Raw genomic sequence first — 22,177 nt, forward strand, 5'->3', positions numbered from 1 at the left:
CGTTCCATCCGCGAGCCGCATCACCAAGCGGAAAGTGAATGCATCAAGCATAAACCAAGCTTTACTAATGTTACAATGGGTCAAATGCAGTGAATACGCATTTCCCAAAAGGACTCAAAAAACTTGAAGAGAAAATGAATACAAGTTTTGACTAAATATAATTTTTATCCAGTAATTTAGGTCAAGAATTAAAATTTTAAGTCTTTTAGCAACCAGAGGAACAAATTGGCCTTTTTTTCTAGCATAAACAGGAACTAGGAACATGTGATACTCAGGTAGAATATTACATGAGAACCACAGACTGATGGATGAAAACACATGTCTAAGCTAGACCACAGCGACAGTGGAGAGCCGGCCCTGAAGATGCTGATCGAGGTGCAAATCTACTGGAACTTCAGATGGACAGCTAGCCGAGAGGATGAAAACAGGGGGAAGGACTACACGTGTGTGCTGCTGGCACCGGCTGAAATCCAGTGTTTAGCCAGTGAAGCTCATTTTACCCGTGTGTGTGCGCTTCCAAGTGAATATAACTGACATCGTATCCAACCTGGGCACCCAAGTGTATTGCATTCACACGTATAATATCAGCGAGACGGAGTTCATGCTCATGCTTTAGTGCAAAAGTTCACACTTGCACTGCGCTGCCAACTTTAAAGCAACTTCTGATGTAAAATTATACCGACAAACGCAAAATTTATTGTTTTCAAAGGCTCCTGATCTCTAAAGGCTGTCAACGCAGAGAAATACAGACGGTGTCGAATTGTGCGGGGCCAGATATCGAATGACGAAGTCACCTGTCGTGTGAACGACATCCCAAAAGCGAGCCAGATATCAGAGCCAGATGGATGGCTCAGAGTAGAGCAAAAATAAGAATTTGTGGCGTCAAATGAGTGAAACGCATCCCCTGTACGCAGCTAAAACATTTGATCCTGAGAACTAAAGACACAGATCGTCACAGAACAGTGTTTCTGTATCGTAAAAGTCAGAGGTGAGCGAACAGAAGTGGACTGGAGGAGGGAGAGGCGTTGGGGTGAAATAAAGACTGGTGTATATAGATCTGGCATGTATCCTGCAATGCCATCAACCTAATAAACAAGTCAAGAGATTATCATCTGTTTACAATCTGGCATGCTTCTTTTAACCGCTTTAGCTTCCTAGCTAGCGCACCACCTGCCATCCCCCACCTGTCTCTCTTCTCTAACTTCACCTCCACCTCGTTTTTCTCCTCACGTGGATGTTTCCAAAGGATCGATCACATGATCGCTTGGGTCCTTTCCTTATCTCCTTTTGCTTACTGTGCCCTCATCTGTCAAGCTGTCATCGGCCTCGCCCGCTCGACCTTGTTAGAGACACCCCGCTGGCCTGGCTCTCCCTGGAGCCCACCACGTAACCCCAAAATGTCAAGAGGATGATGAGTATGTCCCCTCTTGAGCCCAGCAGCTCCACCAGGACAGCCAGTAGTGTTGTTTTCATGTGTGTGTGTGTGGTAACATTTATATTAGTCCAGTCCAGAGATCAAGTTTCGCTCCTGTAGATGCTATAACCGTCCCCATGGAAAAGCACAAAGGATCTCACAGACAAAGGGTCAAAAATATATGACCTTTGGTGTCAGCTGCATCTTTACACGATGAGTAAAATTTGACAGCTTACACAATCTTAGTAATCCGGTGTATGATGCACAGTTAATTAATAATTTTACAGCATCAAGTGGATGAATCTGAAATATTCCTGCAGACGATCTAAGGTTTCGTTTTCCAAGTGATTTGGGAGACACTGATTTGGACACTCAGACCACGGCGCTCCAAAAACGCTCGAGATGTTGACAGAGGAACTTATGGCAGCTTATCGTGGATCCGATTCCACCTTAAGATTCATGCAGGGCACGGTGTAATTTCCACTGGAGTACATTTTGAGTAACAAGATCCCAAAACCCACCAAGAAAAACAAGATTTTTTTTTGTTTTAATTGATTTTGTGTCTTTGTATGAACACAAATACTTTTCATCATCACCAACAGCAAACAGCTTAATTATCATCTCTGGTAACTGTTAAATTGCAGGTACAGAGAAGCCTAGAAAATACTTAATTTCTCATGAATTTTTTCTTTGAGTACTGCTCCCTCTGCTGTTGGCGTTGAGTATCACACAAAGGGCAATCGTCGGGTCTGTTGAGAGTTTCTTTTCCTGAAAGACTGCAAATAAAAAAGGCTCTAGTGATAATGAAAATCTTTGTAAGACTTAAATATCTAAAATCTTCACATTTACAAAGGAACTCTGATGTCAGTACATACTTGGGTGTATTTTATTTGAAGTTATTTGATTTTTAGAGACCCTTAAGCAATAAAGACATCATACTGGATTTGTACATGCAATATGCAAAAGCAAGTGTTTTGATGTTGAAACATGTAATTTTTATTTCTACAGGACTATGATGGGCTCAATAAAAAGGGAGTTTTTGCAACAAAACAAACCATAATTTGCAAGAACACACAGGGTCCTTTATTATCAAGTTTGTCACCAACAGAAACACTTGAATTTGATCACTTTTTGGGTGCAAAAGAGATGCTTATCAATATGGGGTGCCCTTTGTAAAGTAAAAAATTGTAACATTTTCACCGCATCATCCATACATTTATAAATGTCAAAGTTCACAACAAAATATTTAGTTAGCAAGCTAAATATTTGTTTTGACATATTTAATTTGGAAAATATATATTTAAGTCAGACCTATGTTTATTTTCCAAACTAATTATTTAACTTTACAAACTCAATATTTAAATTTAATCTAAATATTGGGAGTCAAACGTTTAGTTTGACAACTAAATATTTAGATTTGTTCTAAACATCTAGTTTGGAGTCAAATGTTCAGTTTTCAAACTAAATATTTAGCACCAAATTAAATATTAAGATTACAAAATCAGTTTCCTAACTACATATTTAGCTACAAAATAAACATTTGTTATTTAAACAAATAATTATTTCCCTGCTAAATATTTAGTTTGGAGCTAAATATTTAGTTTGGAAAATGAAAGTTTAGGTCTGAACTAAATCTACCTTTGAATGATTGTTTCCCATTTTTACTTTCTGCACTGTAACAGCTCTATGCTTAAAATTTTCTTCATTAAAATCCAATTTTATTTGTGTATTTTACATTAGATTTAATAATATACAGTTTTATGTTGTCACGTTGATTTTAAAATTCACTATTTTATGTTTTCACTGTTTTTCCTGTACCTGGACAGCACTTTGTCTCTGTGTATGGAATGTGCTAAAGCTGTCTTGTCTAAATATTTAATTCCCAAACTAAATCTTTAGTTTATAAAATAATTCGTTGTAATTTTAAATAAACTGCTTGCAAAATAGTTGATAACTGTGACATTTATAAATGTATTAAATGGTTTTTGGGGGTGCCAGTCAGGTCTCCCTCCTGACTTATAGGATGTTTTAATAATTAAAGGAATGATTTAATAAACCCGCTACTCAAGGACATACATTGCTAGATATATACCCTTGTACAAACTTAAAGAGCAAGTCACCCCCTACCAGAGAATTACTCAACTCCCACTTCCTGTTTGAAAAATGCAACAAATGCTGTTGCCTAGGAGACCGGGTGGGCGGAGCCGCTGACAAATACACACACGCTGTGTCTCAATTCAGGGTCTGCATCCTTCGCAGGACCCAGCCTACTCGGCCGATGTGGGCTGGGTCCTCCATCGGCCGAGTAGACCGGATGTTAACGGCTGTGAATTTGGACATGCCTAGCCCTCATGAATTACCGCCACTCCCTCGGCAAACGTTCCGTCGCCTAGCAACCGTGGAACCGCTGAGCAGAAGGGAGAAGGAACTTTTAACGATGGCGTTTTATTTAGCTTTTTAATCATTTCCTTGACTGCTGGAGAGCTAATTCAGAGAAAATACTTTCGACAAGCTGAGCCTGAGCAAAGATGTGATAATAGTTTTTAATACTTTCTAAAGGTCTTAATTTGACCAAAACCGATTTATCACCTTTTAAGACTTTTCAAGACCCAGCGGGATACCCTGTAATATTAAACAATTCACATTTGTAAACAAAAATAAAATTCAAGAGTTTAATACAGAACTGATTTTATTTAGATATTTCTTTTATATGTACATGTTTAATCTTTCTTAACCATTTTTTTCTAGCAAAGTAAAAAGCCTGTCAACGTTCTCCCTTCTCTCCTGTGCCCTCTGCTGCTCTGCCTCCCTCTGCAGCCTCTTGTCCTCCCTGATCAGCTCCAGAAGCTGGTCATCGCTGTCACCTTCCCCTGGATGCCCATTTCCTCCAGAATAGTCTTAACAAACATGTAAAAAAACAAAACAGGAAGAGAAAAGTTAGAGAAAAGAGGACAACGGGTTATTCCTTTCATGTTTTCGCAGAAAAAACTAAAGTCAAACGAGTTTTTAAAATATGAGATGTTATTGTATATACATGCCACAGCCGCCGAATACTTTGCTCCGGTGAACATGTGGTCCATATCCGCCCTAAGCTTAATAAATTCCCTGGTTTTCTCTTTTGTCCCTAAAATACAAACTTCTATTAAAATCAGGGGGAAAACGTAGCGGGAGAAGTACGACACCGAGCGGCCGAACATACGAGCCGAGACCGCAATACAAGCACTTCTACTGTGACATTTCAAACTAAAATAACGTTCATGTATCACAAAAAGCCCTTAACCTAACAGTTTTCAAGTTTATACTGACATTTATATGCGCAATCCTCTCCGACAGCTCCCGCTTCACTGTCCGCCATTGTTTTTAAAAGTTCTACCGTCCGACCCGCAAGGCATCTTGGGAAATGTGAACCATTGAAGGATACACCGGACCCATCCTTCATTCAGGCAAAAAGAAGGCCGAATTCGTCGACCGCATTTGAAGGAGTCTTCGAATTGGGACAGGCCTGGTCGCGGCGCTGTGACGTAACCGGCCGACGAATCCGGTCGACGAAGGATGCAGACCCTGAATTGAGACACAGCCACACACACACACACAGGCTCACAACAACATTGTGACATCATATGGTACCAGCTAACGTTCTAGAGTACCTCTTAGCCAATAGTGATGGCAGATTTAAATTCAAATGCAGCGCAGAGTTTTCACCTGACAACGGCACAACACTGACAGTTTTAGGCAGAAAATGTACATTTTAACTAAAATGCACTAAAGTGCAAAACTATTGACCACGTCTGCATGTCTGCAGCACGATTAGACATGCATTTATATAGATTACCAGAAATAAAAAGTTGATTTGGGGGTGACTTGCTCTTTAAAGAAAAAACCTGATTAACAAAGAAAAACACCAAAAATATCAAAAGTTCAGGCGGGCAATTCTTGAGTTGAACTTTTTCAGAAGTCCATTTATTTATTCTTCATCCCGAGGTCAGGCCTGGTATACGGATTAGTACACAATAAAAATAAACTGACAGGGTGACTTTAAGGAACCCAATGAGGAGCAGCAAGACTCTCACAATGTTTTTAGTTTTGATAGAACTTGTGGAGCGAGATGAGGATTTCTTCGGCTGGCCGTCCACAGAAGGTAAGTTCTTCATCTGTTGTCGGGTTGACCAGATAAAGTGGTGTCTTGGCGATGACGTCGGCTTCCAATAGCGAAAGTTAACTCGTTAAGTTAACGTTTCCTTCCGTTAATTAAAGTCTGGATTCCAGCGTAGAGGGATTAACAACCTCAGTGCTCGGTAGGACAACATTTAAATAGTCGGTTCTTTGCTTTCCAGCTCCTTCACATCACGCTGCTTCTCGCAGGGGGCTGAGAGGGAAATGAGCGAGATATGCAGGCAGTTAAAGGGCGGAGTGGAGTAATCCACACAGGTGCACAGGGAATTGCAATCAGGACGTTGGCTGGGTGAAAGTGGTGGGAGGAACTGTGTAGTGAGGTGACAACCACAGGTTGTTACAACATGAACTCCTGTTTTTATCTCTTCTGGCAGGCTAAATAACCCAAATTACTGCTGTTGAAGTCTGATTAACTTTACAAACAGCACCCCATCTATGCAAGCATCCACCTACAAATGTTCTACAAAAACATTATGAGACTGGAAATGAGAATTTTCTATGTTGGTTATGAAAGTTAACCCAACTGTTGCAAGAAACGGATCAAAAACATGAATCTGTGATGAGGAGGAGGAGGAGGAGGAAGAGGGAGAAGAAGAGGAGGGTGCAGGAGATGGAGGGAGGAGAAAGAAGAGAAGACAAAAGATTCACAAAACCAAAGCGGTTGTGGACGACAGCAAAAGTCGTGAGTACAAGTTCATTATTTTTCCACATTCTGTTAGAAAACGCACACAGGAACATCAACAGATGGAGGAAAACTCCAATCCAAAGGCTGAAGGATGTAAGGAGTTGTAGGAGAATTCTTGGCTGGGAAACCGATCCACTTCCAAACAAACGCTTTGTATCCGAAGTCTAGTGCAACAAGAAAACCGGTTTCCAGTAAACTATCCCTGCTGAGAACTTCAGAGGAAAGGTAACTGGCTAGCGATGGTTACGTATTTGAGGGACGTGGACATCCTCTTAGAAAATAAAGCTGGGGAAAGAATGTGCGACTGCAAGAGAGGGGTAGGGGGGGGGGGGGGGGGGGGCTCAAACAGGGCCCAAAAAACACATTCTTTTGAAAGGACTCACATTTTCGACTCCGAAGTTACTCTGACACATCACACGAGGAATGGTGCTGGGCGGGAGAGCGGGGAGGGGATCAAGGAGTCGGGCGAGGGAGAAAAACACATTTACGGAGGTGAGGCGTTTTCCTTCGCCGCTCCGCTGCTACTTTATCAACCTGTTTACAAGCTTTCAATAAATTCTAGATTAAATAAACATAGGAAAATGAGCTCAGGCCCACTTTTATAGCTGTGAAAACTTCCTAAAACATCCCACTCCACTGCACATCTGTGTTTTTAACTGAGGCAAAGCCTGAAGGAAAACATTACAGTGACTCAGAGTGTGGGGAGCATTCATATGCGTGAGGAATAAAGGAAACATAAACGGCATAGAGAGGATATTCAGCGGTTCCAGCATGTGAAATCATCCCAACTCTCTTCCTCTTCCTGCAGCTTGTAAAGTTCACCTCTCACAAGTCGAAGGAAATGGGCAGCCTCCCAGCGGTCCTGCTCCTCTGCAGTTTCCACGGTAACGCTGCCAAAACGAACACACAAGTCACTGTACTTAATTACGGTTGAGTCGCTGCGTGTTTGTTTTTATTCTGCGAAACACTCCCCTCATCTGGTTTCTGTTCCGCAGCGCTCACAGCTGTGGTCCAGGCCCAAACGCGCGGTAAACGTTCTCCTCAGAAGTCCCACTTTTGATCAGGATGACAGACTTCTGTCAGCTGGAGGATGTTTTCCTCCCTGGTCTGATCCTATTTTCTTTCATTGTTTCTAGAAAGCGCTGAGCAACCGGGAGCCACCCCGCTACCGGCCAGTGAGTGACGCCACTATCTCACCTTTTGACCTTTAGTTGTGCTCAAACACTTCTTTCCTCCTCTGCAGACTGCAGAGGGGAGATGTATCCTTGCACCAGGATGTACTCGGTTCAGAGACCAGTGAAGAGATGTATTGGCAGGCTTTGTCTTTACAGGTAATCTGACATAAAAGCTCTCTTTGGGTCCTTTTGTTTGCAATTTTAAAAATGCTTCTTTTTGCTTAAATTGCATTCCTTTACTATATATTTCAGGGTTGTTGTCTGTTCATTTACCGTAAAATAATCCCGATGTGAATGAGCACTGATATGTGTGTGCATTAGCTAAAGTAATCAAACATGTTATGGTGAGGAAACCAATGGCGCCCACAAGGGGTGCCCAGGGGTGGCCATGGAATTGCTGCAACCCCCCCAGGAAAAGCCAGTGTTAATAAATCGTATTAATGTTCACTCAAACCATAAATTGATCTTATTTATTCAAAACAAAATTGTAAAATGAAATAAAAATAATACAAATAGTGAGTAAAGAAATAATCAGAATTAAAAAATGCATGTTTCTTCTTATCACCATTTTAAAAAGTTTTAATCTCCATTGTTTTCTCTGAACACAGCAACAGGTGAAATAAAAAAATACATTTTAAGATAAAATTTGAAATAACATTTTAAATAACTGTATTTTTCTGAAATGATTGTTTGTAAAATGTAAATTAAATTTTTTTAAATCTAAATCTGAGACCATGGTCTTGATTCGGAAAAGAGTAGAATGCCTTCTCCGGGTCAGGGACGATGTCCTGCCCCAAGTGGAGGAGTTCAAGTATCTCGGGGTCTTGTTAACGAGTGAGGGAAAGCTGGAGCGTGAGATCGATAGGCGGATTGGTGCTGCATCTGCAGTGATGCGGGCGTTGTACCGGTCTGTCGTGGTGAATAGAGAGCTGAGTCAGAAGGCGAAGCTCTCGATTTACCGGTCGATCTACCTTCCTACCCTCATCTATGGTCATGAGTTTTGGGTAATGACCAAAAGAACGAGACCGCGGATAAAAGCGGCCGAAATGAGTTTTCTCCGAAGAGTGGCTGGGCTCTCCCTTAGAGATAGGGTGAGAAGCTCTGTCATCCGGGAGGGGCTTGGAGTAGACCCGCTGCTCCTCCACATCGAGAGGAGCCAGTTGAGGTGGCTCGGGAATCTGGTCAGGATGCCTCCTGGATGCCTCCCTAGTGAGTGTTTCCGGGCACGTCCAACCGGCAGAAGGCCTGAAGGTAGACCCAGGACACGGTGAAGGGACTATGTCTCTCACCTGGCCAGGGAACGCCTTGGGATTCCCCCGGAGGAGCTGGCCCAAGTGGCTGGGGAGAGGGAAGTCTTGGCCTCTCGACTCAGGCTACTGTCCCCACGACCCGACTCCGGATAAGTGGATGAAAATGGATGGATGGATGTTTTGGATACGTACTTTTTATTTATTTATTTTTAATAAAAATGAATAAAGGAGTAATGGAATGCATCGCCACAGGCTGAACTCTCCCAGAGTTACCACAATTTGGTGGACAAACTTGGTGAGCCGCCCCAAAAAGTTCTTTGGCCCCATCTGGCCACCCCTATCAAAATTTGCTGGAGGCGCCCCTGGAGGAAACCCTATATCTGCACAGTATAACTGCATGCACAGACTTTGTGCAAAGAGCAAATGATTTCCTTCTGTCAAAACAATGATCTCAAAAATCCAAAACAGATTTATATCCAAGAAAATCTACCAAAACAACAACAAAGAGTCATGCAATAAACTGTGTGGCGCCAGACTTCATGGATTTTAAAAACAAAATATTTCACCTTTTGGCAGCTTTCCTTGCAACAACATGTTTCCAGTATAAATGTTCTTGTTTCTCCTTGGAGATTATTTTTCCAGATTTTCATCACAAAAGACAAACCAGGATTCTTGATTCAATCCTTTTCCTCCATAATGAAATTTTAGTTCACAAACATGTTCTGGGATTTTACATTTACTGGGTTAATTCAGAAATCCTCGTAGCATTGTTTGCTGCCTTGATACAACTAAATGGGCCTAAACCATGATTGTACCTCCACCATGCCTGACAGGTAGAATCAGGCATCTATGCTGGATTTCCTGTTGCCTTATTTAAAGTAAAATGTTTTACTTTGGTCCCAAACGTCCTGAAAACACACCCCATCTTGCAGACCAGTGGCTTTAACTGCTGCAGCTCTGAAATGCACACCAGTGTGCCCAGCTTTGCTTGCGGACAAGGTGGATTTTGTTTGCTTGTGAGATATCCAGCATTTCTCTGTCACCGTGCAGGTCATCAAACTTTTAAAATAAGTATCAAGATTTTGAAACCATTTTTGTGACCTTATAGGAAACATGTCCTATAAACTTTTCCACAACACATGAAACTTGGCACTAACTCACACCTGTTAACCCACTAAGTAAAAAATACATACACTCTTACTTTTTGTTTCTCCTGCTTTTCATCGAGGTAGAAAGTTAAGCTCCAAAAATTAGCATATCATACAAATGCCAGTGAACGTTCTCAGTCATCCTGGTCATGGTAATCCAAAGGGTTCAAATGAAGGCAACAGTGCAGGGAAACTAAACTATAATGAGCATGGCACAACACAGGAGAGCCACCTCTTCAGGTTAAAACTCTGCAGTCCACCTACACCTGAAGGACAAGGAACACACTTTAGAAAATGACAATGTTCTGGACAGAGATGGTTTGAGAAAGGAGTAAAGGAAGCTATCTATGACTACGTTTACATGCAGCCAATATCCGGGTTATGATCAGGTTAAGGTCGGTATTCGGGTTTCTGAGTTGATCAGAATAACCCGTTTACAAGCATAAATAGAAAGAGTTACCTCTAACTTGCATAACCCGATTTAAATGCGGACGTTGGGGTAGCGTCAGGACATATGGACTACGTCCAGACGCAATATGCGTCATTTCCGGTTCTTCTTGTTCCGGTATCCGTGAAAACAACATGTTTCCCAGTTCGGAAGAGATAGCGACCGCGTTTGTTTGCGCTTTAGTTTCCTCATCACTCCAAAAGTGTGGTGCTGTGCCGTGACTCGCCATGTTGCTCCCAACTTGTTGTTTACTTCCAGTGTTCTGGCGCATACAAGACATCTCGCTACTCAAAAGACCAAGATTCCTTGCGAACAGAGCATGCGCAGAACACACACTTTGATGGGGATATCCCGATATGCGTTTACACGACCAAACATTCGGGTTAGAAAAGGGTTACCCCAGGTGTAGTAATCGGGTTTTTAAAAACCCGGTTATGAGCATATCCGGGTTTTTGGCGGTGTTTACATGGACCCGCGGAACCGGGTTATTGTGAATATTCGGGTTTTAAAAGGGTTACTGGCTGCATGTAAACACACTCTATGTCAAACGGGAAAGACCAACAGAGAAGGAGGTCTCAGTTTTTTTTTTTTTTTTTTTGAGGTCTCAGGTTTCACCTTTCCAGCACCAACAATGCATCTCAAAACAGAATTCCAAAGCAGTTTCGGACTAGGTCCCACCCTCCTGCATCTAATCAAAGCAGCCATTCTAACATAAAAGGACCTAATGACATCAACAACTCCTCGGGGGGTAGAGAGGAGGGGTATTCATAAGCAGTTTCAGCTCGTTAAGCAACAACAGACAGCTACAGCTTATAAACTCGACCTCCCATATTCCAGTCACAACTGAAGAAGCTCCTTGCATCAGAAGCAAAACGTCTTCAAGAAACCAAAGAAGTCCAGTTGCCTTCATTTGAACTCCTTTGGAAATCATACAAAAGTTCATTTATGCGAATAATTCATCTTAGAAGGTTGAACTAATACATAAAATAGCCTAATTCAATGTAAAGCCAAATATTCCAAGCCTTTATTAGTTATTGTGATGAATGACTTACAGTTTGTGAAAACCCCACATTTAAAATCTCAATTAGAATACTGTGAAAGGGTTAGGGTTAGGGAAAGTGTCACACTCCAGCTAATTAACCCAAAACACCTGCAAAAGGTTCAATTCCGGGCCTGGAGAGCCGGTAACTATGGAACTAGGATTGGATCGATATTACATGTAACTTGTACAAAGCTTTGTAACCTGTAACATGTTTTGCAACTGTAACTTTCATTTAGTAACACGTAACATTTGATGCGTAACATGAAACCTTCATTTTGTAACTTGCAAAAAAATCAATGTACAAGTTTCAAATCACAACCTTCAATACACACATCTCAGTCTACAGTTACAAAACAAGTATAAAACATTTTGTCTCAAGTCTAGCTTCCTTCCCAAAGAGCCAATGGCAGGCTTTTTTTTTCTGGCCAGCCAATCATGAATCTTGGATTCCTGTCCATTTGGGACAAAATGTTTTGTACTTGCAGGCTTGAGTTTGTAACTGTAGACTGAGATTTGTGTTTTTCAAGTTGTGATTTGAAACTTGTACATTGATTTTTTTTCCTGCAAGCTACTAAATCAAAGTTTCATGTTACGTACCGAAGTTACGTGTTACAAAATGAGAATTAATTGCAACAAAAGTCACAGTTACAAAACTTGGTACGCATTAAATGTTATTTTGTCCCAATCCTAGTTCCATAAATATCCAGCACAATTTAGTTTTAGCTGTTTCAACACTTGATTTCGATCAGAAGATGAACAGGTTTCTGCAGAGCCTGATGAGCTGCTGCAAAGGTGACTCAACTACTGAATAAAGTGTGTTGGAGCCAAGAAACAACTAAAATGTACTGTGTTCTGGCCCTCCAGGACTGGAATTGAATGCCCCTGCTTTAGATAGTCTCTCAGTCTAAACTGCATTACTGAAATAAATGGACTTGTGTACCACATTCCAATCTTTTCCTGTTTTACCTGTATTTTTCAGTCACATTTGACCAAGGACGTAATTTTCACTTTAGAGGTGGGGGGGGGGGGGGGGGGGGGTATAGCGTAATATTGTTTTTGGATGGTAAAAAGTGCAGGGGTCAAAACTTGACTTTTGAAAAAGTGGGGGGGGACATGTCCCCCCTGCCCCCCCCCCCCAAATTACGTCCATGCATTTGACTCATTTATGCCATCTTGTTACATGATTTATAACATGAATTTTATTTACTTTCTAAAGGCATCAAAGACGTTCAAATGCATAAAAACTCTACAAGCACCTAAACTCTACTTGTGTATATCTTAAACTGCTAAAAAAGCTTGTTTGAATATTTAAAACAACAAAAACAAACTTAATGTTGTTTAATCCCATTGCTGACGCAGCCTGCCTCGTGTTTACGTGATCAACAACGAGATCTGTACGAGGACGGTCTGCCAACAAGACGAGTACCTGAGAGGTGAGACTGTTTTCATTCGAAAAAACTAATTAAGCATTAGTTACATTAAACAACCTTTTATCTTGACAGCTGAACTTTGCAGAGAGTTGTCCGGGTGGCCCAGACGTCTCGAGAGATCAACTACAAGGAAACGCTGCCGCAATCGCAGTGGAAACATCAAAACGTGGGCAAACCAGGCCTGAAGGATTCCAGCGTTCTGGAGTTGGGGCTCCCTTCTTTCTCTTGTCAACACGTGTTCTGTCATTTCTCTGTTTACATTACATTAATCCCAAATGAACACAAGACAACCTAAGCGCTCTGAATGTTGAAGCTGTGCTCATTTCACGTGTGTTTCTGGACTCCGACCATGTCTCTTCTGGTTAAGCTACTGTAGTAATGGGCCTGTAGCAGCACGGAGTGACTTCATGACTGTAAATGATAAATATTCTACACACTACGGCAGCAAATAAAATACAAGAAAACCAGCTTCTGAGCATTTCTACGTTTATTTTCCCCACTCTACTCTCCCCAAAGCAAACATGGCTGCTTGTGTCATGAGTGTTTTCTGTATTTTCTTCTTTGCATATTTATTTCCACACGTTTACAGTTTGAACGACTAGTAACATCTGAGACAAGTGCATATATTTAGACAATAAACAAACACTCGTACTTTTTTTTGTGCTCCAAGCAACATCCATCACCACACACCAACACACGTGCATGTGATAGAAGTGAAACTTAATCCATAATTTACTACATAATATCACAACAGAACAGTCCGGGAAACACACATTAGCTTGGTTCGGTTGCTTTTTCCTGCGTACCAAAACAATAAATGTACTGAAGTTCACAGTTAATCTGGCTGAGATGCATTACCTGATCACCTGTTAAATACATGAAGCAGTCGAGGTCTTCCTCAGACTCACCGAACAGAGACGGAGCTGTTCTTAGAGGAAACGGCGGTCGCGACCCCCGTGACTCACCGGGCACAGCTTAAACAGCTGTGCTGAGTGGAAATGACATAACATGGAATAAATAATCTCCTCTTTCCCTTGAGGTGAAGATAAAAGTATTTCTTCGTTTCCCAACACCCTCTCTCATCCCATGCTTCAACGTCAACGTGTCTTGATTTACAGAAGGCTCGACTCCCGCTCCCAATCCCCACCGGAGTTGGTGTTGAGCAGCTGCGCGGCCACAAGAGCCGAGGAGCTGCGGCCTGATGGGACTCGTAAGCAAACCCCTTTTGTGGTGAACTTCACATTAACCCCAAATGAACACAAGACAACCTAAGCGCTGAAATTTATGAATTACTAACAAAGACACGGTCAGTGCATAAAGTCAGTCCCACAGCTGGAGACACGAAGAAGAACGAGCTACGGCACATCACCGACGAAACTACTGACCCCATATATACACTCATTTAAAATAAATCTTCTCTGTACATACAAATCTATTTTATTATATATTTAATTAGATGTAACGGACACGATTATGCATCTTCTGATATATCTATATGTAGACTAGCAATAGCAAGTAGCTAATACACTGCTGCAGGTAGGAGGAAGAGGGAAAAGAACAAAGAAAAAAGATCCGAGATCTACTGAGATGAGTCGAGCTTCTACCCGTTCTATTGTTCAAGACTCTGCAGCGAGGAATTCAGAGCAACATAAAACGACAGAGGGTTACCCTGCTCGGCAGGGAGAAACGCGGGACCCCAGAATGGGGAAAAGTAATTCCCAACAAGTGCTGCATGGTTTTACAGCGAGGAAACAGGAAGTAAAACAGAATAAACGTCTTTTTTTTTTTTTTTTTTTTTTTACTGCTGGGACACGGAGTCAAAGTCCCCCCACAGGTCGGAGCCGGCCGTGGAGGTGGGGTTGAACGGAGCCGCTGAGTTGGAGTTGCTGGAGTCCAGGTCTAATAAAGTACCTGGTGGTGAGAAATAACAAAAATAAAAGACTGGATTTTACTATTTGTGTTTGTAATCGGTTGAATATACACACAGAACAATTAAAAGTATTTATTTTAAGCATTTTCTTAAATCTATGAGCAAAAACTGAATGAAAAATTAAAGAAATAAAACGGCTGGAAGATCTCTGCTCTCTGTTTATCCAACACCAGTCACATTAATAAAGTGAGCTTTGAACCTCGGAGGCGGTGAGTCTTCGCACAAACATTTCCTCTTTTACTCTGCAGTAACCACACACCATATTAAAAATAAGTCTTCTTTGATAACACGAGTTCTGTAGAATTTTTGAAATGTTTCGGGCACCAAAACCAAAATTCCTCTCGCTTTAATTAAACACAGACGGCTGCAGAGATCTCAGGAGAGAAGCATCTTTAAATCTCAGCAGATGAAACCGGACAGAGTGAAGTTACAAGTGCAGAATGTGGTTTATGATTCTGAGGAGAGGATGCATCAAGGGACCAGATAGGACTCATGTAGCCGTGTGTGTTAAAGTAACTTGTTGTTACTAGTAATTTATCACAATAAAACAAAAGTCCTTATTATTTTTTACTAATATCGATTAAATGCATTTCATTTCTGCTAAAGTAAAGAACACCTAGTTTCATGATTGCCACAATATTTCATGGCTTAGAAGAATAAAGGACCTACCTGTGTCACTTCCTCCCACTGATGGCTGTGTGTTGTGATTGGTAGATCTGGACGAAGGGGGCGGGGCCAGTTTTCCACCAGGTGGAGGAGGAAGGAGGCCCAAACCTCCTGAACTTTGTGGACGAGACCGGTCCCTTTTCTTTGATTGCTATATTAAAACCACAGAAATACAACTTCTTAAAGACCAAATCCAGTCTCAACACATCTGCAGTTGTCTCTAGTGCACATTAACTCGTTCACTGCCAATGACGACAAAGTCGTCATTTTAAATCCAGCCGTTCGCTGCATTGCACTTTTTTACTGTGTGGGCGTCGGAACGAGCCCCAGCACCGTGAGAACAAACATCCCAGCTCTAAAGCTGATCTTTATCCGCGTACGTCACACGTCACGTGATCAGGAAGCAGAAAATCCATGTGTTAGGAGATCGTTTTGGCGCCGCTGCTGTGAAAAAAAGTGAGGCGCGAACCGGAAGGGCTTCAGCCGATCACAATTCGACAACGGATTATGAAAGAAAGGATAACGCTTGAAACGTGCGGATTCTTCCCGATGTAAGAGGTGAGTCTACTCTTTGTTTTGGTTGTTTTGGCGTCGACATCATCTTAGCGCACGACGTTCTGTGACTCTTAAAAAAAACTGTGAAAATGCTGAAAAACGCTGGCAGCGAAGGGCTTTTCTGATCAGGAAACGGCTGGCGGTGAATGAGTTAATGTATTGCGAGTCTGTCTCCATGAAAAATCGCTCTAGCAGTGCCGTTTCAGGAAGTAAAAGTTAGTCGGAGGAGCAGAGAGCAGAAAACTGCAGCATTTGGAGTCTTACTCGTCATTTCCTGATATTCAGACACCTCGCTTATGATTTGCTAACAGCAACGCGACTCTACCACAGACCCGGTTATTCTTTGCAACGTTGAGGTTTTATCTCCACAAATAACACATGCCTGAAGGAGTTCGGCCATGTTGTGGAATTGCTAATGCTAAGAGGGGCGAGTCCCTGAATGCTAATTTACAGTGTGACATAGATCTGTGTGGCTTTTATCGCCCCGAGCATTAGAGCTGAGGAAAATAATCAAATAATCGATGCATCGGGATGCGGACATAAACGATTCTGCATCATAGAAGAGTACGCCATAATCGATTATAGTGGAATGTAGTCTTGTTTTTTTAACGGCGGCACCAGCGCCGCATCCAAATCTGTCAGAGTGAGCGTCCTCCACATTTACCTCCGGCTGTGGTACTGCAGGGCTGAGCGCTAGAGTTGTAACCCGAGACCAAACCGGAACCGAATCAGCCCGACCGGTTCTGTTGGATTTGGGCCGTGAATTATGTTAATTGAGCAGGTTGTCGTGCGGCGCTCCGCTTGCTCGATCAGCGACAGAGAGAGAGAGAGAGAGAGAGAGACACTGTCTGCTCACACAAGAGAGACGATCGGAGGACGCTCCTCCAAACCGATGCTCCAAACACGCGTTATTATTTTCATAATTTAATTATTATTTCTCCTGGAAGCGCTCAGTCAGACTGCTTGTTGTAATGTAGGGGGATCCGGTCTTGGGGAGGGGGCGGGGTCAGTGACGGCGGCTGCAGCATAATCATCTTTTATTTAGGGACACGGAGAAGTTAAAAGGAGAGAGAAATAGAAGTTCTTGTTCCACTTTATTCTTTTGTTTTGTTTCTCTGTATGTCTTGCACATGTGGTAGAAATGACAATAAATGACTGATAAACTGATGTTAAATTCAGCTGAAAGAGAAACTGGGAGGAAGCTGCTTTGGTTCATTTTAGGTTACAGGAGACTTGTCTCCTATCTGCTCCTCCAGAGACAGCATGGACATGAGGGTTAAAGGGTGAGGGTCACACAGGACAGGTTAGTGGAAAGGTTTGTAGTTAGCTGGTTAGTGAAGGAGATCCATCATCTGGGTAATTTAATCCTAATCCAGCCCACAGCCTTCTGCTGGTGTTATTATCAGGAAGAATAAAACACACATCTTAAATATTATTGGAAGTGTAGAATTTGTTTTATGTTTTATTATTTTCTGCATCAAACAGAACTTGATTCATTCTCCAACATTTCAGAAATGAACCACTGGGTTCAAATAAAATAAACTAAGTCAAACATTTCATTTGGTGTTATTTCTGACACCCTTCAACTGTGGCATAAATATCTGACTCTAGAGCTGCTCAGAGACATTAAACACTCATATATGAACACATTATGTATTGTATTATTACATTATGTGTCCTGTAGGTTTTCAGTACTTTTTTAGATTTTGTGAGTTTTTGCAAAGCGTGTTTTTCTCAGCCTGAGGCGTGCTGTTGAACCAGGAAACAGATGTTTTACTTTGTTAAATCTTCTTAAATGTTTTGTCCTAACCTGTTGTGAATGGAGAGCTTTTGAGAGATGGCAGGTTGTGTCAATTACGTTTTAGATTAAAAAAAAATAAAATGCAATTATCTGACATCTTCTATTTATCGACGAAAACAAATCAATATGAAATAATCGTGATGCATCGGGATATCGAATCGAATTGAATCGTTGACCCAATAATCGTAATCGAATCGAATCGGGAGACAAGTGAAGATTCACACCTCTACCGAGCATTCCCCCTGCTAACGCAGGACACGGGGTTCGTTACGCACGTTCAGCCTGCATGTGAAACTCACAGCCCAATCCTATTTCAAAGCAGCAGAAACACAGTTCTATAACAAACTTCATTTCTAAAAGCCTAAACACTAACCTAAAAGAATTTTTGACATTTCGAGATTAAAGTCCATTAAACTGTTTACGTACCCCGATATTTAAAGTTATCGTTTGGCCCTCTTTGAAGCTCAGGTCCAGTTTAGGAATGGAGTCTGGAGCCTGTGCCTGTTTCGTCAGTTCATTTTCTTGCTTTACCCATCTAAGATGGACAGAAAGGCAAAAACATCAGCCAGGTTAGAAGCAACACCAAAACAAGTGATTCCTTTACTGTTGATGTTACGATGCTGCATACTTAAAATGGTCTTGAAGAGCAACGTTGAAGTCAAATGCGTCTCCTCGATCTCCAAACCCAATGCCAATGAATGCACTACGGCCTTCGCATGATAAAAGAAAAAAACAGTAGGACAGTTGAAACAATTATTATACGTTCTATATCCTTATTGGCTGGCTGTTGACCTACTCTGTACATTTGCAAAGCACATGGTACATTTGTAAAAGAAAAAATAAAAGTTTTGTAAGCTACGACATACAAGCTAGGTGAGAAGTGCGAGTATATTAACAGCACTACACATTCTGGCTGTAAAATCAATGACATCTGCCTTCAAACTTCAATTTTAATTCCAAAACCAAAACAATTGAAAGAAAAATAGGATTACAAACTGTTTTGTCCCATTCTGCTTTGCAGGAATGCTCTTATTTTGTCGTTCCTGACCTCAGAATGCCCACCACTATTTCGGCAAATAGAATATTGGACGTTTGTTCTGATGGTTACTCAATCCCATTATTTGGTTCTTTTCTGAGAATGGAATTAGAAAACTGGATTCTGCTACTGGTTTTATTCAGTTAGATGACAACCCTCCCCCAGTGCCATCTTGGATGGTGATGGGAACTAAACAGGCTGTAGGAAAAGAGAAGAGAGTGCTGTGTGATAGCATTCTGGTATCAAATACCCGATCTAGAAAAACTTAGCAAAGATGCCAGGGATCGATATTTAGCTAAGCTGACCACTATAAACAATATTGATCCATATGACCAAAGGGCTAACAGCTGGAGAGCTAAGACAATCTATTCATTGTGAACACAATTTGTATCACTATTAAAGACCAAGTTCCCTAGATTGCAGGTCTTGTGAGACAATCTCTGTGGGGGGAAAAGCTTTTGTGCTCCTTTGTCAGGAAGTATATGTAAGCCATAGCAGAGGGGAGCAGAATACGGCAGGTGTTGGAGTCTTATTTCCTGATATTTCAACATCTCATCTCTGATTGGCTAACAGCATCCTCACTCTACCACGGTCTCCATTTACTTTTTAAAGTTGATTTTTTTTATCTCGACAAATAACAAAATCCTAAAGGAGTTCTGCTGTGTGATGGAGTTGCTAACAGTTAGCTTCTACTAGCCTAGATGTGCTCTGCTCTTTCCTGGACACTAAATAAACAACAGTCTTTCCCGCAGCAGGCCAAGTTAGGCGAGTCCATGAATGCTAAGGCCTGGAATATACTTGCCGTTTAACGACGCGTGCGCATGTTTAAAATGGCTGCCTTGCATAACTTGTGATGATTTGAAGTGTGCATCCCCCAAAATTAACACGATGCATTCACACACTGCAATATACGAGTAACCAGTAGGCGGAGTTGACAAAACAAGGGAGACACTCGCCATTGTATGGAGCAGTGGTCCCCAATAGGCGGCCCACCTATTGGGACGATGAGCAAATGGGAGGTGTGCTGTCACATAGAGGGCTGGTGTAGTGACAGGTGTTGTCCTTCTTTCTAATGTAAGCTTGTGTGTTATGTGCATTACAGCCTGCGACCCAAACACCTCTGGGAACTCCTTCAAGTTCAAGTCTGGCCACTACCTTTAAAAAAATAAGTTAAAAAACGGTTTCTAAGTGAACTTGGCCTTTAAATGTTGAAACTGTCTCCTTCTGATGTTAATGAAAACGGTTTTTACTTAAATCTTTTGTGTTTTTCTCATTTTAAGTATCTTTCATTTAATTATATATATATATATATATATATATATATATATATATATTGTTTTTGATGATCATTTTATGACTTTATGATTTGTTTTGTTGACCTTTGTGAAGCACCTTGTGATTTTTCTTTCTGTGATAAGTGCTTTATAAACACACTTTACTTACAACCGTTCCGTACTCAATTGGAGTCTGCGGTCTCCTTAAAATGTGAACTCTGTATTTCATAACTCTTTGTGTAGCTAATCAAATTAAATAATCCACCAAAATAACAATGTCATGATTTTTTTTCTCCACAATCCCTTCAAATCCAATCCAAATGAGTTGCTTGTGTGATTATTCCTTTGAGAATTTTGTAGCTTTACATAAATACTCCACAGGTATTCTGGAAAGCACAGCTATGCACTAATTAACACGTTTAGCTCACAAGTGACATTTTCTAAAAGCACAGATGGAATATTTATAGCTTTGCTAAAAGCTGACTCACTGTTGTCATCTTGGATTCGAAGCACAAAGTAACGACTTGAGTCACTGACTGTTTCTACTGCAATGCCAGGGTACTCCTCCACGGGCGCTTGGGCAAACAGCTCCCCTGTACATTAAAACAGGACAGGTGGCAATTAAAACTGAATCACCAGGAGGGACTCGAAAGTACGAAAACCTCCATGACGAGGTGGATTAAACTGTCAGTGCACATGTGAGATTAAAATAAGCCAAATGAAGTGCGTGCCTGGAGAAAAACAGTGATGCACCCTCGTCAGTCCAACACAAACTGCCTGGTCTGTAACCTTGGATTAGATGACTAACAGAGAGCAGGTGGTAAAGCAGAAGACTACACAGTGAAGTGATTTACAGCAGTGGGAGTAAACACCAACTCTGTCCCGTCTGCTCGTCTCTCACCAGAAATTTTGTCCTCCAGTTTCACATAGGCCACTTTACCCCGAGCTGTCACGCGCATGCGCCCTGTCCAATCAGGAGCGTCCAGCTTCCAATCAGCAGCCCTGAGGAACAACAGATGATGCAGGTAAACAGTTTAAGTCTGATGTTGACAGATGAAAATGTCCTGTTAGGAATTATCCCACTCAGTCTCTCCACATACTTTATGAGCAGCATCACAGGCTTTCCCGACACATAAGGTTAAAATGTTACATAAACACGTACGCTTACTCACTGGGGTCACCAGTTTACTGGCTGGTGAACTGGTGTTTTGTGTATTTCTCAGTCAAAAGAAGCTGCACCTGATAAAACATTCAGCGGAATAATTCTGCTGTCAGTCAAGAAGACATTTTGAGTTAGAGCATCCTTGCTGAAGTGTCCTTGAGCAAGTCCTCTAGCTTCCGGGATGCTCTGCTGAAACGTCCATGCAGGTAAACGAGGGCCGAAAAGTACAATAAACCGTTGTAATAAAAATATATTAAGAGGACGTCAGTGTTAAATATTTATCTTATAATTTAGGGAAAGAACAAGCGGACACTTAAAAATCTGCCTTCAGTTTTATACCCACTAGGATGACACGGCGACATGCCCGGTTTATATGTTTGTGTGTTGGCTAGTCGTTTCTTTATGACCTTGCTAACGCATAGCATAACAAACCCTTACGTCACGTGATGCGGTGGAACAGACTCCTCGCGGACACAGCTCGCGCGGATGCTGAGACAAAAACAAGCCAGTCCCCCTCCTCACCTGATGGCCCGGTTAGATGTCCTCGGTGGAATTCGGTAAACGCTGACTTCAGGTTTGACACACAGCACCGACTCATACTCGAACTGACCCTCCGTCGCCATCTTGACTGAGTAAGCCGGTGGTGCTGGTGGCGGTAATTTTGTGTCCGTGCAGCGTTAACGGAAACGTAACCGTAACTCATGGCGTAAGAGCGCACTCTACTCTCTGCGCCATTTTCACCGTTTTAGATGGTGCGCTTGTGATTCAGGGCACCACCACATCTCTTCCTCAGTGAGGAGGAATTTAAATTTAAATAAAATACTGAAAATGTATACTGAAAAAAATATATATGTGAAATATATGAAATAATATATATGTATATATATATATATGTATATATATATATATATATATATATATATATATATATATATATATATATATATATATATATATATATATATATATATATATATATATATTCAAT

General features: G+C 41.5%; 2 protein-coding genes across 2 annotated transcripts; one reads left to right on the forward strand and one right to left on the reverse strand.

Moving 5' to 3' along the window:
* The first annotated feature begins 5,614 nt into the window (after positions 1-5,614).
* On the forward strand, positions 5,615-13,232 carry mfap5 (microfibril associated protein 5). Its single transcript, XM_015950143.3, has 7 exons — positions 5,615-6,269; positions 7,081-7,156; positions 7,268-7,300; positions 7,409-7,447; positions 7,516-7,603; positions 12,695-12,768; positions 12,838-13,232. Exons 1-7 carry the CDS (start codon positions 6,147-6,149, stop codon positions 12,948-12,950), a joined length of 546 nt encoding a protein of 181 aa, XP_015805629.1. The 5' UTR covers positions 5,615-6,146; the 3' UTR covers positions 12,951-13,232.
* A 2-nt stretch (positions 13,233-13,234) lies between these two features.
* Positions 13,235-21,869, reverse strand: LOC107379412 (adaptin ear-binding coat-associated protein 1). Its single transcript, XM_015950142.3, has 7 exons — positions 21,712-21,869; positions 20,929-21,029; positions 20,516-20,620; positions 18,346-18,427; positions 18,144-18,252; positions 15,365-15,512; positions 13,235-14,676 (listed from the first exon to the last, which is right to left on the reverse strand). The coding sequence occupies exons 1-7, from the start codon at positions 21,810-21,812 to the stop codon at positions 14,564-14,566; spliced, it is 759 nt and encodes a 252-aa protein (XP_015805628.1). The 5' UTR covers positions 21,813-21,869; the 3' UTR covers positions 13,235-14,563.
* Positions 21,870-22,177: the final 308 nt, after the last annotated feature.

This window comes from Nothobranchius furzeri, chromosome 5 (assembly GCF_043380555.1).
Source record: "Nothobranchius furzeri strain GRZ-AD chromosome 5, NfurGRZ-RIMD1, whole genome shotgun sequence".
Classification (NCBI taxonomy): Eukaryota; Metazoa; Chordata; class Actinopteri; order Cyprinodontiformes; family Nothobranchiidae; genus Nothobranchius; species Nothobranchius furzeri.